The sequence below is a fragment of the Vespa crabro genome, chromosome 15 (assembly GCF_910589235.1).
Source record: "Vespa crabro chromosome 15, iyVesCrab1.2, whole genome shotgun sequence".
NCBI lineage: Eukaryota > Metazoa > Arthropoda > Insecta > Hymenoptera > Vespidae > Vespa > Vespa crabro.
In genome coordinates, this window is record NC_060969.1 from 4,054,996 (window position 1) to 4,069,995 (window position 15,000).

Below are 15,000 nucleotides of genomic sequence, written 5' to 3' on the forward strand. Positions count from 1 at the left end.
TAACACGCGAAGGTATTAAAACGATTGACATAGTAGAAAGACCAGACAATAAGCCACAAGCATTCTGCATATTTGAATATGTTTACTTTGCCCGTAGTGACAGTATTTTTGAAGGTAACAATTATTGACATTAATATCTTTAACAAAATTTTTTGTAAAATAATGTTAATTCATAAAGTTTACCTTTTGATAGGACAAATGGTATATTCGGTTCGTATGCAATGTGGTCGTGTATTAGCAATAGAATCTCCGGTAGATGCAGATATAGTTAGTTCTGTACCAGAATCTGGTACAGCAGCAGCACATGGTTATGCTAGACAGGTGAGTTATATAACTAAATTATTTACTATCGTATAAAATTAACAAGGAAATATATATACATATATATATAAAAAAAAAAAAAAAAATATTGATATTAAACACATATATAATTTATATATTTCAGTCTCAAATACCATTCGCCGAAGTATTATGCAAAAATAGATACGTTGGAAGAACATTCATTCAACCTAGTACACGATTAAGACAATTAGGAGTTGCTAAAAAATTTGGTGCTTTATCTGAAAATGTTAAAGGAAAGAAACTAATTCTCATTGATGATTCTATTGTTAGAGGAAACACAATTGGACCCATTATAAAACTTCTGCGGGATGCAGGAGCAAAAGAAGTAAAATATTTTTACTTTTATATATACATATACATATATATATATGTAAAAGAATGATTTTCCGAATCATGTTTATTATATATTTCTAATGTTATATATGTGTCTATATATACATTTTTATATTTATTTAAAAGGTTCATATCAAAGTAGCATCGCCTCCTTTAAAATATCCATGCTATATGGGAATAAACATTCCAACGAGAGAAGAGTTAATAGCGAACAAACTGGACAATGTAAGATTAGCCAAATATGTTGGTGCTGATAGTTTGACATATCTTTCTGTCAAAGGACTTATTCAAGCTGTTAGACATGGCATGGATAATAAAGAAAGCAGTTACATTGGTCACTGCACTGCTTGTTTGACAGGAGAATATCCTGATGAACTACCTGGTGATTTAGATTGGTGAAGAACATGGACAATCCATAGTTTGACAAATAAGAAATTGAATCCTATTTTCCAATACAAACTTCAATCTATTTTTCTTAATTACCAGCAAGAATATTATATAATTTTAAGGTTTATTGACTAGATTTTATTGGCTATATACGTATTGAAAAAAAAATATTTATAGCCATTTTGTTATTCTAAGCTGGTCGGCTAGTTCAGTGCAGTATTTTATATTTAACAATATAACTTAATTATGTTTGTAATCTATATATAAAATAATCTTTCTTGAATGGAAAGATCAATCTCAACAGTAGATTTTATTATTTATTAAATTATGTGTTACTTATAATTATACCTTGTCACTGATTTATATTTGCTTTGACAAATTCTTCCGCCACGGATTTTAATTTTTCTGATAATTCTTTCATTTTTGCCTCACGTTTTAATAATTTTTTATGCTTTTTATCAACAACATCATCTTCTATAAGATCATTAACGATTTCCATTTTCTTTTCATCTGTATTAACATTTTTATTAGTATCTTTATCTGTCTCTACATCATCCGTAATATTAGAAGTATTTTTTACAATATTGACTAGATTATTCATTTCAGTATTCATGATAGAATCTTCAGGAATGTTATCCAATGTTAAGAGTGTTGATTCTGTATTATTATCGTCATTATTTTCTATGGATTTATCTTCTACAATTGTTGATTTCTTTTTTTGTTTTTTTGTTGATTTACTTTTAACAATACGTTCTTTCTTTTTTCTAATTACTTTAACAGATTTGCATTTTTTAATATTTGTATCAATAGAGAAATTACTAGCTTTTGAAGTAGATGGTTCAGGATTGATTTGTTCTAATATATTAAGATTATCTTTTATAATTTCTTCGTTATTTCCTTCTTCTTGTAAAACTGTTTCATTTGTAGAAGACTTGACTGGATCAACAACTAAATTGGTATTATTATTTTCCAAGTTCTTCTCGTTTTTATGTTCTTCTTTATATTTATACATAGCAAATGGATTATCTTCATCAGATTCTGAATCTAATGCAATACCTTGCGACTTCTTTTCCTCTCGAATTTTTTGTTTTTCCAAATAGGCACATAAAGCATCTATTCTGTTATCTCTTATATCCTTCCAAAAGGATAATGCTATGAAATATGATTAAAATTAAATATTAAAATGAATTGTCTGTATATACAATCATAAATTTAATTGAAAATACCTTGTGATTGATACATAGGTGGTACACCAGCCTGTTTAATTGTATCTTTATTTGGAATACATTTACTATGTTCAGAATCTCCAAGAACTTCAGTCCTCTGTTTGACAAATACCCTTTGCATTTTTAATACCTTTCTAGTCTTTCCAAAATATTTTAATGTTGGAGTTTGATCGAATATGGGATCATCGACAATGGGTTTGTCATCTTTTTCAAAAAACATAAAAGTTCCTACAACGTCTTCGTAGGTACCTTCATAAAACTACATGGGTACTATCATTTAATTAATTTAAATTAATGATAATCTTGTAAATATATAAATTTAATTAAAATATTTGAGGAATATATTATTAAAAAAAAAAAAAAAAAAAAACTTACCCTTCCATCAATTTGCATTATAGGATGATCCGTATCTATTCCAACCATATCTAATTGAAGTTGTCCATTTGTAAATATATTATTATTAACAAATCCTTCAAATTCGACATATACAAGAATCTCCTCCTCGTCTTCAAATAATTCAGTATCAGAATCCATATTTAAATAGATTTTAATGTCTATCTAACCTTATTTAGATCGTTAATAAATGCAATAAAGTGCAACAATAATAATACACAGTTTTATGTACTTGCAGTGAAACAGCAGCGCCACCTGTATCCAGTCGTGAGAACTAAGCGAGTTGACGAGCATGCGCAAACAAAAGTATGTATCATGGATCGATTATCGTACGTAAACAAACACGCATCTATCGAATTAATCAATCATGGAGGACGGTGTGTACAACATACTTCGAACAGTGCTAAGAAAACTTCGAATTTGAGAAGTACAAAGGTATATCCCTGATTAATTATAATAAAAAATTTTTATTTATATATATATATATATATGTCTATATTTAAAACAAAAAAAAAAAACAATTATGTACAATACACTTAAATTATTAAAGTTTAACTTTTATAATTCTAAAAGCTCATAAATTATACTCGATATATTTACAAATTAATTAACAGAAATAGCTGGGCCAAGTTGATGCATTAATTTGTAACATTCCTGAAGTCGTTTTCTATCGCCAATTCTTTCAAGAGTTTTGGCAGCTTCTGCAAGCATACCAGCACGTTCACCAGGTGAAGACAATAATAAAGCTGGTAAGTGTCGACATGCTAAACATAATGCAAATGCGTGTTCTCTTTCACCATTATTCTGTTCTTGGGATCTATCTTTACCGCAAATAATAGAAGAACGTGAATTTCTATGATGTAAACTACGATCCAGTAAAATCTGAGTTTTTACTGGTGCTGCTCCTGCCATAATACGTGCTGTAGCTTCGTATAGGAATACTCTTGGTAATATGCACTGAAAATGATTAGATTAAAAATATGTACCATAATGAAATATTTTTTTTATTATCTGTTTTAATGGCTACTCACTGACATATGTTGACACAACTGTCTTAAACAAGCTAAATCTCTTTGGAAACTGGCAAGAGATACATTACTAACTGTTTTTTCTAATCCACTATCAAATTCTTGCCATAAAACAGTACGTATCTCTAATAACCAATCACAAAGCCATAATTGTGTAAGCTGTAAGAATATAGAGTATATATATATATATATATATATATCATTATTATAATATAATATTATAATATAATATAAATTCAATATAATTATAAATAAAGTATTGAATGCTTATATACATGTATATGATTATTGCATGGTGCTGTGACCTGCCACAGGAGTTGCACTGTAGAAGTATTGCATAGTTGTATTTCATGCAATGCAACTACAATGCACACTCGTAACAGGTAAGCATGCTTCAAAAAAAAAAAAAAAAAAAAAAGAAAAAAGAAAAAAGAAAAAAAAAGTGAAGAAAGAAAATAGTGTTCACAGATGGAAAAAAAAATTAAAATGTCACAGACATTCTTTCATTACAATTAATCTCATTAAATGTGAATAAAATTATTTTGTTTATCTAAAAGCAGCTATCCATATGGTATAGATAAAGCTTACCATAACATTTTGAGACGATTGTTGTTTACAATGATAATAGACTATGGATTGCTCCAAGAATATTCCTCCTTGATCCATCAGACGCATTGATACTATTTTAGAAGAATGTTTAGCTGCTTGCAAAACATTAAGAACAGCATATGGCAATGGACTGCAATTACTATTATTACAGAGTTGAAAATTTCTTTCATAAGGAAATTTCGTTTCTACAATATTCCAAACGTTTTCATCTTCATCTCCTAATCTCCATGCTGCAGCAGCACAAATAACTGCTCCCCACCAAAGGCCAACCTCATCTTCGCAACCTACGATAAATATTTATTATATATAAAATGTTAATTCACGTGATATTAATTAATTAAAATTTTTATACCTGCTACACTGATTTTATCCGTACTTGGAAAACAAGCTTCTACTTCCGCAGAAGCTATTATATTTCGTGCCAATTCTAATATGGTAGAAGCATGAGAATCTCCAGCAATGCCAGTCAATAGGCGTAAACATTGTGTAATCAAATGTTCTCTATATGCACGTGCTGCGAATGATAAAGGATCGGCTTTACTATTTTGCGATGTAAATTCGCTATCCGATTGTTCTCCGTATTGCCATTTTTGTGTAGCTACAAATCTTGCACCTTCGTCGTTCATGATCCATTTTAATTTTGGTGGTACGGCACACGAAGACAATAACATTCGTGCTTTACCCAAATAATATTTATGAATAAATGGAAATAAATACTTTTTAAAACATAATGCCGAATTAACATATATCTCTGCCAAGAGTGCCTTTGGCATATTTTCATCCGCAGCTTCTGCATAATTCATAGCAGAAAGAGCAAGATAAAGTGTACTATTTTTGGATTTTTCTGATAAATGTAAACATAACATATGTTGATAAACAATGGCTATCTCCATGGCAGACAATTTTGCTTGTTGTCTTTCCGTCTTTCCAATAAAATATTTATTTAAATGAAGAATCCATTTTCCAAGCCACAGTTTATAAAGTATTTGTCGTATCACTTGCCACGTAGTGGCAAGAAAAACTTCGGTACGTGATAATGGAAACGAACGATTAAAATATTTTAAACATTGATGTAAATCTCTGTACGCTTGACTGTATTCTTGTTTTGATATATTAAATTCTGCCTGACGTCTCCAACGTCGAAGTTCCAAGAATATTTTACTATCAGTCGGGAGAATAGGATCGTCGTACATTAATAATCTGCATAATCCACCAATCAAAAGTATCATATTTGTAAACCATATAAAAATATTACTCCATATTCTGCTATCTATTTCAGACGATTCTAAATTTGAAAAAAAAAAAAAAAAAAAAAAAAGAAAAAAGATTTATAAGAAAACAATTTAAATTCTCTATATAATATTTTGATACATAATTTATCAATATTATATTTACCATGAAAATCAAGAATAGTTCGTCCGTCCAATTTCGTATTCAAATACTTGTAATTAAACTTTTCAACATTGTTCATAACAGCTCCTAATGGATTAAATATCAAAAACATAAACATAATACCACATAATGTCAATCGAGTGTGATCTCTCATTCCTCCAGTTTCTTGTTTCGATGTTGTATGAAGATTTTGTAATACATCTGGTTCTTCTTTTACAGACGAAGGTGAGGCTGGAGATAATGGTGCTGGAGCTGGAGATAAAGAAGGTTCACTGGAGTCTGAACGTGGTGGTGTTAATTCACCACATGCCAATAAATCACGTATGTTTGGTCTTTGCGTTGCTAATTTTAATGACATATTTTCTGCTTTCAATTTGGCATTAGAATTTTGTAGAAATCTTATGTAATCAATAGTTTTTCTCAATATAGCTGATTTATTCAATTTGGCATCACATCCAGCAATAATATTTTTCAATTCAATAATCTTATCATTGATAGATGTTCTGTAACGTCGTTCGATAGCATTATGAGCACTACGTTTTACTTCTCTGACTCTTGGTACACCTACGTGAGTGTTTGTATTTAAACGATTTATTTGAACTTTATCGGCATCCAAAACTACAGGAATTCCTAAAAAGAATATGATTGTTCAAAATATTTTTAATAACAATTTAAAAGGAAGAAGTAAAAATAAAGAAAGAAAAAAAAAAAAAAAACACTTACCAGTAGTTAATACTGTTCCATTTGCAGTATTCACTAATGTATGTATTTGATGTGATACAGGATTAGATGTAATAGTTTGTGATCCATTGGAATAAACGACTGACTCTGTCTTTAATAATTTTGCAGGTAAAAATAATTGTCTCTGTTGTGTAACAGGTGCCAATGTAACAACCGGAGATTGAACATTTATATTCATATTTTGTGGTATAGTATATTGTGAACTGAATACTGTAGGAGGAGGTACTACAGATATTTTACGAGTTCTAGGTTGTACAGGTGGTACATCTTGAACAGGTGGAGTTTGTTGCTTGTTAACTATTGTTTCAGGTGATGACAAAACATTTCCAGTATTTAGAGGTTCCAATATATTGGTATCTTTGAAATCCTTAAACTCATCGCTACTACTTAGATTTAAAAAGTCAAATATGTCTCCATCTATTTGCATAGGTTCTTCCAATTCAGAAAGTAATGTTTCATCACTGAAGAGAGATTCATGTTTTAATAATTCCTTTTCACAATTTGTAAGGATATCTGTAATTTGAATAAGGTCATATTAAATTTCATATGCAATTATTATATGTATATATGAAAAGAAAAAAAAAACAAAGGAGAAAGAAAAAAAAAATCATTAATACATAATAATACAATGAAATTTGTTATAATACTTGTTGGGATTGTTTTATGACAAATACATAAAACTTCTTTGAAATTAATTCTTCTCATATATAAGGTAAAAATTCAAATGAAATATTGAAAAAAAAGAAAACCGTACATTTATGATCAATGACATTAATTTAAAAATAATTATTAAATAGACATAAGAAAATCTAAACTGCAATAAACAAAACTCACCGTCTATACCAGCAACTTCGTTTAAATTAAAATTATCATTTCCTTGAAAAGAAAAATCAGTTTCCTGAGTGGACGGCCATCCCCCTGGATCAGTCATTTTATTAAATATAATTTCATTTATTAAACACTCAAATAAAACAACAATCTTTAATATTCAAGTCAGCAGTACGTCAAATGCAATAAACGAAAAAAGACAATAATCACACGACATATAAGTCGACCAATCAGAGGTCTAGTAAAGATCAGACGATGTTGCGTCATCAATGTTCGTATTAAACATCATGAATAATATCTAAGATAAGAAACTCGATATTAAAAAACTATCAAGATGCATTGATACGCATCAATTTTATACAAAATTCAATTTAACCAATTAAAAATGAGAAAGAAACATCAAATTGTTCATTGGTCGAATTATTGAATGTTCTAGGAATTGCAATCCAATCGTGTACGAATCTTCGATTATATGATTCAATCTGTTTCATACTTATTATAATTCTTTATGGGTTTTCGAAGATATTTAAATAATATCTTTTACACTTTTTTTTTTATTTTCTCTATCAAAATTCCAAAATTATCAGAAATATATTTTAAATATAGAAAATATCATCAAAATTTTCTTTATAGTATTTCTATGTTTCATACAGTCTATGCTTCTTTTCCTTGAACGTTGATGACGAGATATATCGAAGTGATTTTCATAAGTAAATATTTATATATTTTATCAATGAATTTTATTAATGTGTTAGAGAGTAATATTATGAAATTGGATCTTCGATTGGTGAAAAAAACAAAGAGAAGCTGATTTAAATCTTGCAAGTAAGGAATGAACGATCGGATCTCTCCTTACGATTATTTCGTTTAGTAAATATCTGTATCGCGTTAGCGACAATTAATTTCTCTTTTTCTTTCTTTCTGTTATTTTTTTATTTTTCTTTTATTTTTTTACATTTTTAAAAAACACGACTATATTTCAAACATCAAACGATAAATTTTTTGATTGTACAATTGTCTAAGAAACGTATAGTATACGTATCTGTATTATACACGTACACATATATAAAACACACGCACACACATGTATATATATATATACGTACATATAGAGGAAGAAACATAACCCAAAAGTAATATTTTCCCGCGCGAAGGATAAAATTCGCGCCAAAGTGTTATCGCAGATTAACCAATCAGAGATCGGTTAAGAGTTTGTGACGTAGCGTTTAAAGCGCTATACGTCGAGTTGTGTCGGCCGCCGCCATGCCATGCGGTCATCGTGGAACTGACGTGACTATCTTTTACGTGCAATATCATAGAGTAAATCGTTAAGAAAATAAAATATTTTTCTTGATTTGTATTCTTCGTTTGTGTAAATGTGATAATAATGTATCGTAATCGTTAACGTGAGTTCGTCGTTAAAGGACAAGTGACGTGTTCTTGTGAAATAGAAGGCGTAGGACCCGCTCCCTGTCGGTTAGAAATTGGCCAACGGCGGTAGAGATTTGAATGCATCGTTTAGTGAAACGAAGAAATCATTAAAGGTAAAATTTTCTTTCTCTCTTCCTTTTTATTTTTTACTTTGGTTAATTATATCTTTAATAATAAATACTATATGTCGTTTGACCAATGAGATGAAAGAATAATCTTTATATATGTATATATATATATATATATATATATATATATATATCAGTAAAACTTGGCTCTATGTGTTTTCGAATATGTCGATAGGTGGCTCTAGCGTAGCTCCCTTTGACGTTATCGTTCGTTGAGTGCTGCACTCTGGTAGTAGTTTTTTCAAAGTGACCTATGGTTACAAGCCGGCGCGGCCATATTTCTTATACTACTGATGTTATGTATATATATATATATATATATATATATATATATATATATATATATATATATATATATATATATATTACGATTCTCGTGGGAATAATGTTTGACGTCTGTCTTTTTTCTTTTCTTTTTCTTTCCTTTTTTTTTTCTTTGTTTTTTCCTTCCACCATTTCTCCTCATTGATTTTTATTACGTTATTTTTGTTCTTCTCGTAATTATAATATATATATATATATATATGTACATATATATGCATATCATATATATATGGTTATGATTATCAAGAAATTTTTTTTTTATATCGAGAGAACTCATTTTTCAAAGTGTTAAACTTTCTTATCGATTTATAGAGCATATTGTATCCGTGTATATATATATATGGCCTGTGTGTGTATATATATATATATATATACGTATGTGTAGTATGCATAATATATATATATGTATACTGTTACGTCGTCGTTGCGGTCCGAGTTCAGTGCACTTAGAAACACTTGCGCCATACACACACAAATGCGCGCTCGCATATACATGTGAATATATGTATATGGATATATATATATATATGTATGTATATATATATACATATATAGGTGCTCGTTTATCGTTTTAAAGCCACGAAGAAGACGACGACAAAGCAATGACGAGGACGACGGTGACGGGTGTAACATTTTTGTAGTTACATTGTAAAGCATGAGTCATGTTTAACGAATCGAAACGAAACGAAAGGAATTATTTTTATATTTTCGTTGTCAGATTGGTTTATTCATTTTCTAATTTAGAATCTAAGAATCTATTTGTAATGGGATAGTAACATTTGCAACAGAAAAAAATGTGTCAATATCGAACGTATACGTGTTCTTTCCTTTTTCAATTATAAGTCTTACACGATCGTTCTAACGAAATTTAACCAAAAAAAAAAAAAAAAAAAAAAAAAAAGAAAGGATAGAGAAGAAAAAAGAATTGACCAGAAGAAAAAGAAAAGTGGGACTCCATGATTCATTCTTAAAACGATGTTGCAACAAGTCGAACACGTCGTTCGCATAAAATTTGTTATTTTGTTTCGTAAATTCAATGGATATACATACATACATATATTTTAACGAAAGCATTCGTATCCTTTCGTATTTGGCGCCTTTTCTTCCTATTGGTCTGTTAAAATAATTTACAATATTTTTTCTTTTTTTTCTTTCTTTTTTTTCTTTTTTTTTGTTTTTTTTTTTCCATATAAAAAAAGCAAATTTCTTCCTGAACATAAGATACATGCATACATACATGTACACACACACACACACACATATTTTTTTCCAGGATGTTATAACTTTCGTCGATCTTAAACATTGTAACTTCTTTACGAATATTTTTACGTTTCTATTTATTATTGTTTTAAACATAGTTAATCCTTTCTCTCTCTCTCTCTCTCTTTCTCTTTTTTTTTCCTCTTTCTATTTTTCCATGCTAACCAAAACTCGAAAGCTCACTCACCGACACCTGTCCTGCTACCTCGAAAAGGAAGAAGGAAGGCGAACCAACAGGTTTTATATACTGGGTATAACCCATTGGTTACCAGCCAATATACTTGTTCGAAAACGTGAACGATTTCAAAACGAAAATTTCGTTTTATTTTTATATATAAAATTTTTTTTCTATATATACATATACATACGTACATACGTATATATATATATATATACGTTTTATGAAATTTTTAAATTTATACAAACCAAGTCGTATGAACAATGCAATAAGTGAATACGTAATAATTCGCGATTGAATTATTTTTACTGGGCTTTTTTGAAGAAATTGCGCCTAATTCAAATATATCCCGGATGAATTAATATAGAATGATGAAAATCAAGTTTAGAAGCGTGCTAAATAAAACCGGTTTATATATCTTTTTATTTTTTTTTTTTCTTTTTTTTTTACTCTTTATTATCTTTCTTTTTTTTTTTTTTTTTGTTGTTCGCTTTTTTTTCCGACCGTGCTCACTCTAAAACCGGTATTATTGTTGTCGTCGTTGTTGCATTGTCGTTGTTATTAATCGAATATCTATCACATAAATCGGGTTATATCGCGAGCGCGCGCGCGCGCTCGTGCAGAAATATGTGTCCGCGCAAAAAGGAAATTTATAGACTCCTTGGTTACTTAATGAGATGTATTTCGTAAAAGCTATTTTCATGAACGAAGAAAAAAGAAAGAATTAACGTGTGTGCGTGTGCGTGCGCGCGTGTAATTTGAACTAATTCGATCGAAATTGATCGAAATTGATTGATTACGTGTGCCTGGGGAAAAGGAAAGGAAAAAAAGTTTACCCCGGACTCACATTTTTATCATACGATATATACATATATATTTAATTTTTTAATGATATTTTATTTACATGATCGTTAAACGAATTTTTGCGATAAGAATGTGTGTGTATGTATACACGACACATACATATATACATATAATATATATGTGTCGTGTACACATGTATATATACATATATTATATGTATATATATATGTACATACACACACACAAACACATATATATATATATATATAAATAAATAAAAAAGATTAATAAAAAGAAAAGATTAATTCATTAGATAGGTAAAAATTTTTCGCTATGAGAACCACTGTATTCGTTCGCGAGCAACGCTTTAAAGGAGATATACTCATATCTCTCAGTGTCTACTTAAGAACTTTGTAAGGTTAGGGAGAGTTGAAACGCTGGAAAGACGTATTCGACTTCTCTCTCTCTCTCTCTCTCTCTCTCTCTCTCTCTCATCGAACAGCAACAGCAGTAGCACCAGCAAGCAAGAAGAGAAGTGGCAACGACGCGGCCACTCTCTCACATACACACACACACCATACACATCGTGCCGCGTAATAATATATACGTGTTGAGTATTGGATGTATATATATATATATATTTTTCGATGGCAACAAGAAAGAGAGAGAGAGAGAGAGAGGAGGCCACACCATTGTCAAATCGACGATTGCCTTCGAGGTCATCGCAAGATTGGCCTCCGTGTCGACTGTTTTTTCTTTTTTTCTTCTCTCTTTCTCTTTCTCTCTCTCTCTCTCTCTCTTTATATATATATAGATATATATGTATATCTTCTTTCTTTCTTTCTTTATTTATTTATTTATTTCGTGACTCTCTTAGTTGCAACATTTACTCATATTTTTCTTTTCGCTTGTATTTTTTCTCCAGGGATGCTGAAAGAGTCGATCGATAAAAAGAGTGGGGGAAAGAGAGAGCGAGAGAGAGAGATAGAGAGAGAGAGAGAGAGAGAGAGAGAGAGAGATGTTTTCTAACCTCTTCACGTGAGGTCTACGTTGGCCTAATTTTTTTTAGTGCACCGGAAGAGAAGCGCGTTTCTATTTATAGGTTAGTTTCCTACGAAATTCTACCTAAATCTTTTCGATAACTTCGTTTATATAGAAGAGAAAAATTTATGTCGAACTCAAGAGATGCCCGAATCACGTTTTGTGTTTGTGTGTTTGTCCTGCCTGTGTGTTTGTGTTCGAACATTGTGTATGTGAAATACATATGTATGAGAATGTACATACATATATATATATATATATATATATATATATACGCGAACGATAGCCGCGTACGGTCTTCCCCCAATGTCCAGTGAAATTCGAACGAAAGCAGCGCCATAACGACGCGCATGATTACACAAGCGGACTAAACACGCAAGTTGCCTGCATAAAAGAATTCATTTCTAACGAGGTAAGCTTAATGTCAATCTTATGTGAAAGTAATGTCGGATTATAAGGAGAATTTCTTTAAAATTTTTTTTCTTCTTTAATCGAATTTTGTAAAAAAAAAAAAAAGACAAACGAACAAAAAAAGAACAAATAGAGAGAGCGAGTAGAAAAAAGATCCTACGCAATCGGAAAGAAATTTAGAAGATTTACTTTTCAGGTTATGTTTAACAATATCGTCAAAAGTTCAAGAAAAAAAAAAAAAAAAAAAAAAAAAAAAAAAAAAGGAAAAGAAAAAAAGAAAAGAAAGTTATCTTTCAGAAACTTCATTTACAATTATATTGTGTGTACAGAATAGAGAGGTATAGTGGGGAGAGGAGGAGATGGGTCAAAAGTTCTTAAGTAGGTCGATAGTTCTTATATATACGACATTAAATATCAATTACTCTTTTTTAATATTTTTTAGGCCGATCATTTTTTTACTTTCTTTTTTTTTCTTTTTTTGAAATTGTATAAAAAAAAAAAAAAAAAGAATTTTTCTGCATTCCCTGGTAAATTGTATAATACGAAAAAAGTGTTTTTCGTAGAGAGAGACAGAGAGAGAGAGAGAAAGAGAGAGAGACAAAGAGACTCGAGTAAAAAATTGTAATAGTACGATTTTTAATATTACTTCGAAACACAACTTTTTGACTTGATCACAAGTATAGATACTCCGTAATAATACTAACAGCATAAATCGAATATATATCGCACATATGTATGTATACATATGTATTTCCATTTTGGGATCTTTCGTCGTTGTCGTTGTTGTTGTCGTCGTCGTCGTCGTTTACGAATAAAGAGTAAGCAGTGGTTCTCATGCGACGTGTCTATATAGTACGTATAGGAAGCGAGAGTCGATTTTTATAATTAACTAAACTAGTTCATCGAATTAACGGATAGAAAATGATATAATCCTGTTAAGTTTCGACGATATCTATGGACAGGAGTACCTGCCGGAAAGGGAGAAGCTATTCATTGTTCTTTGACGACGACGAGATAGACGAGGATAATAACAATGACGATGACAATGACGATGATGATGATGATGATGATGATGATGATGGTGGTGGTAGTGGTGGTGTTGATGGTAATAGGGTATCCTCTTTTTGCGAAACTTCCTGTCCATTGTACGAAGGAAGAGCTTATCGTACATTGAGAAAAGAAATATACTATAAGTACTCTTGTTTTGCTGGTGTACTATGTATACTATGCTGTGCTGTATTGGACTATTCTGTACTGTACTGTACTGTGCTATGCTGTGCTGTGCTGTTGCGCTTCTGATTTTGCCGACACAAGCAGAAGATATTTTCCTTTGATCCTTCCTTCCACTTCTCTTAGCCCCCCCCTCTCTCTCTCCTAACCCCACCACTCCACCCACTACTTTTGTTCCCTCGCTTGAGAGAACAAACTGATCCCCATTCGATGGCTCCTCTTATATGCCATCATGGCGGATCGATATCCTTCCGTATCGTCTTATTTATTATTATTATTATTATTATGATTATGATTAATATTATTATTATTATTACTATTATTATTATAAGTCATTGGATAAAATTTACGAAGTGAGTTAATTGTTATCGGACAATGATGAATGAAAATATAACAATATGTTTAAACGATTTGATTTCACGATGAAAGTCATTCAAAGTCGATGGAAAAAATTCGATATCCGTGTGATCGGATGAAAAATACATGAGATAGCAAACGGAATTTTTTATCATTTTTTCTTTTTTTTTCTCTTTCTTTTTTTTTTTTTATAATGTCAGTTGAAAAAATGTTATCTTTCAGAAACTTCATTTACAATTATTATATGTACACAAAGGTACGGTCAAAGTTTCTAAGTGGGTGTATACACACACACGTACACATCTTTTTTTATAAAGTGAACGAAAACTCTTCATATTTCACATTATTATTATTATCCTGTTATATTTTTTTTTATTTTATTCTTTTTTCGAAAGAGAAACCCTGATCTTTGACTTCTTTAGTTTTCGTCTTCATCGTCATTAAACTTAAACCCAACGCAGCAAGTTTATTCTTACGCAGTTAAAATTCTAATCGCTTCTCAGGAAACTTTATGCCATCGTCCGTTGTGTAGTGTACATATATACGTGCGTATGTGC

The 15,000-nt window shown here is 30.3% G+C and overlaps 5 protein-coding genes and 1 long non-coding RNA gene across 11 annotated transcripts in view; 3 read left to right on the forward strand and 3 right to left on the reverse strand.

The window, feature by feature from the left end:
- The window catches only part of LOC124429674 (multifunctional protein ADE2), a 7,935-nt gene extending 7,622 nt beyond the window's left edge, over positions 1–313 (reverse strand). Inside the window, exon 1 of the mRNA XM_046975253.1 lies at positions 184–313. The gene's annotated coding sequence lies outside the window, so the exon portion shown is untranslated. The remainder of the gene's footprint in view (positions 1–183) is intronic.
- The window catches only part of LOC124429671 (amidophosphoribosyltransferase-like), a 3,119-nt gene extending 1,751 nt beyond the window's left edge, over positions 1–1,368 (forward strand). For all 3 annotated transcript variants that reach the window (XM_046975247.1, XM_046975248.1, XM_046975246.1), the window contains 4 exons: positions 1–114; positions 194–321; positions 446–667; positions 802–1,368. The exon at positions 1–114 is cut by the window's left edge. In XM_046975247.1, coding sequence (XP_046831203.1) covers positions 1–114; positions 194–321; positions 446–667; positions 802–1,074 — 737 coding nt within the window. In that variant the 3' untranslated portion in view covers positions 1,075–1,368. The remainder of the gene's footprint in view (positions 115–193; positions 322–445; positions 668–801) is intronic.
- Positions 1–2,955, reverse strand: part of LOC124429675 (probable serine/threonine-protein kinase dyrk1) — a 3,377-nt gene extending 422 nt beyond the window's left edge. Inside the window, exons 1-3 of one of the 2 annotated variants that reach the window (XM_046975255.1) lie at positions 2,664–2,955; positions 2,289–2,547; positions 1,411–2,214 (exon numbers count right to left, since the gene is read on the reverse strand). In XM_046975255.1, the coding sequence (XP_046831211.1) occupies positions 1,415–2,214; positions 2,289–2,547; positions 2,664–2,822 (1,218 nt within the window). In that variant the 5' untranslated portion in view covers positions 2,823–2,955 and the 3' untranslated portion in view covers positions 1,411–1,414. Of the gene's footprint in view, positions 1–1,142; positions 2,215–2,288; positions 2,548–2,663 lie in introns of those variants that run through there. The other variant, XM_046975254.1, reaches the window with a different exon arrangement.
- Positions 2,956–2,989: 34 nt separating this feature from the next.
- LOC124429677 lies at positions 2,990–6,067 on the forward strand. Its single transcript, XR_006943509.1, has 3 exons — positions 2,990–3,116; positions 3,296–3,430; positions 5,930–6,067. It is a non-coding gene; the product is annotated as an uncharacterized LOC124429677 (long non-coding RNA).
- On the reverse strand, positions 3,156–7,519 carry LOC124429670 (sterol regulatory element-binding protein 1). Its single transcript, XM_046975245.1, has 7 exons — positions 7,286–7,519; positions 6,434–6,964; positions 5,714–6,340; positions 4,671–5,603; positions 4,298–4,602; positions 3,713–3,868; positions 3,156–3,638 (listed from the first exon to the last, which is right to left on the reverse strand). The coding sequence occupies exons 1-7, from the start codon at positions 7,380–7,382 to the stop codon at positions 3,285–3,287; spliced, it is 3,003 nt and encodes a 1,000-aa protein (XP_046831201.1). The 5' UTR covers positions 7,383–7,519; the 3' UTR covers positions 3,156–3,284.
- A 441-nt stretch (positions 7,520–7,960) lies between these two features.
- Positions 7,961–15,000, forward strand: part of LOC124429509 (inositol-pentakisphosphate 2-kinase) — a 139,951-nt gene continuing 132,911 nt past the window's right edge. For 2 of the 3 annotated variants that reach the window (XM_046974869.1, XM_046974875.1), the window contains exon 1: positions 7,961–8,823. The gene's annotated coding sequence lies outside the window, so the exon portion shown is untranslated. Of the gene's footprint in view, positions 8,824–12,329; positions 12,858–15,000 lie in introns of those variants that run through there. The other variant, XM_046974870.1, reaches the window with a different exon arrangement.

Coding starts and splice junctions, on each gene's coding strand:
- LOC124429670 (XM_046975245.1), bottom strand. CDS start 7,382: ATGACTGATCCAGGGGGATGGCCGTCCACTCAGGAAACTGATTTTTCT. Junction 6,965..7,285: donor CGAAGTTGCTGGTATAGACG/GTGAGTTTTGTT, acceptor TTCAAATTACAG/ATATCCTTACAAATTGTGAA. Junction 4,603..4,670: donor GGATAAAATCAGTGTAGCAG/GTATAAAAATTT, acceptor TATTTATCGTAG/GTTGCGAAGATGAGGTTGGC.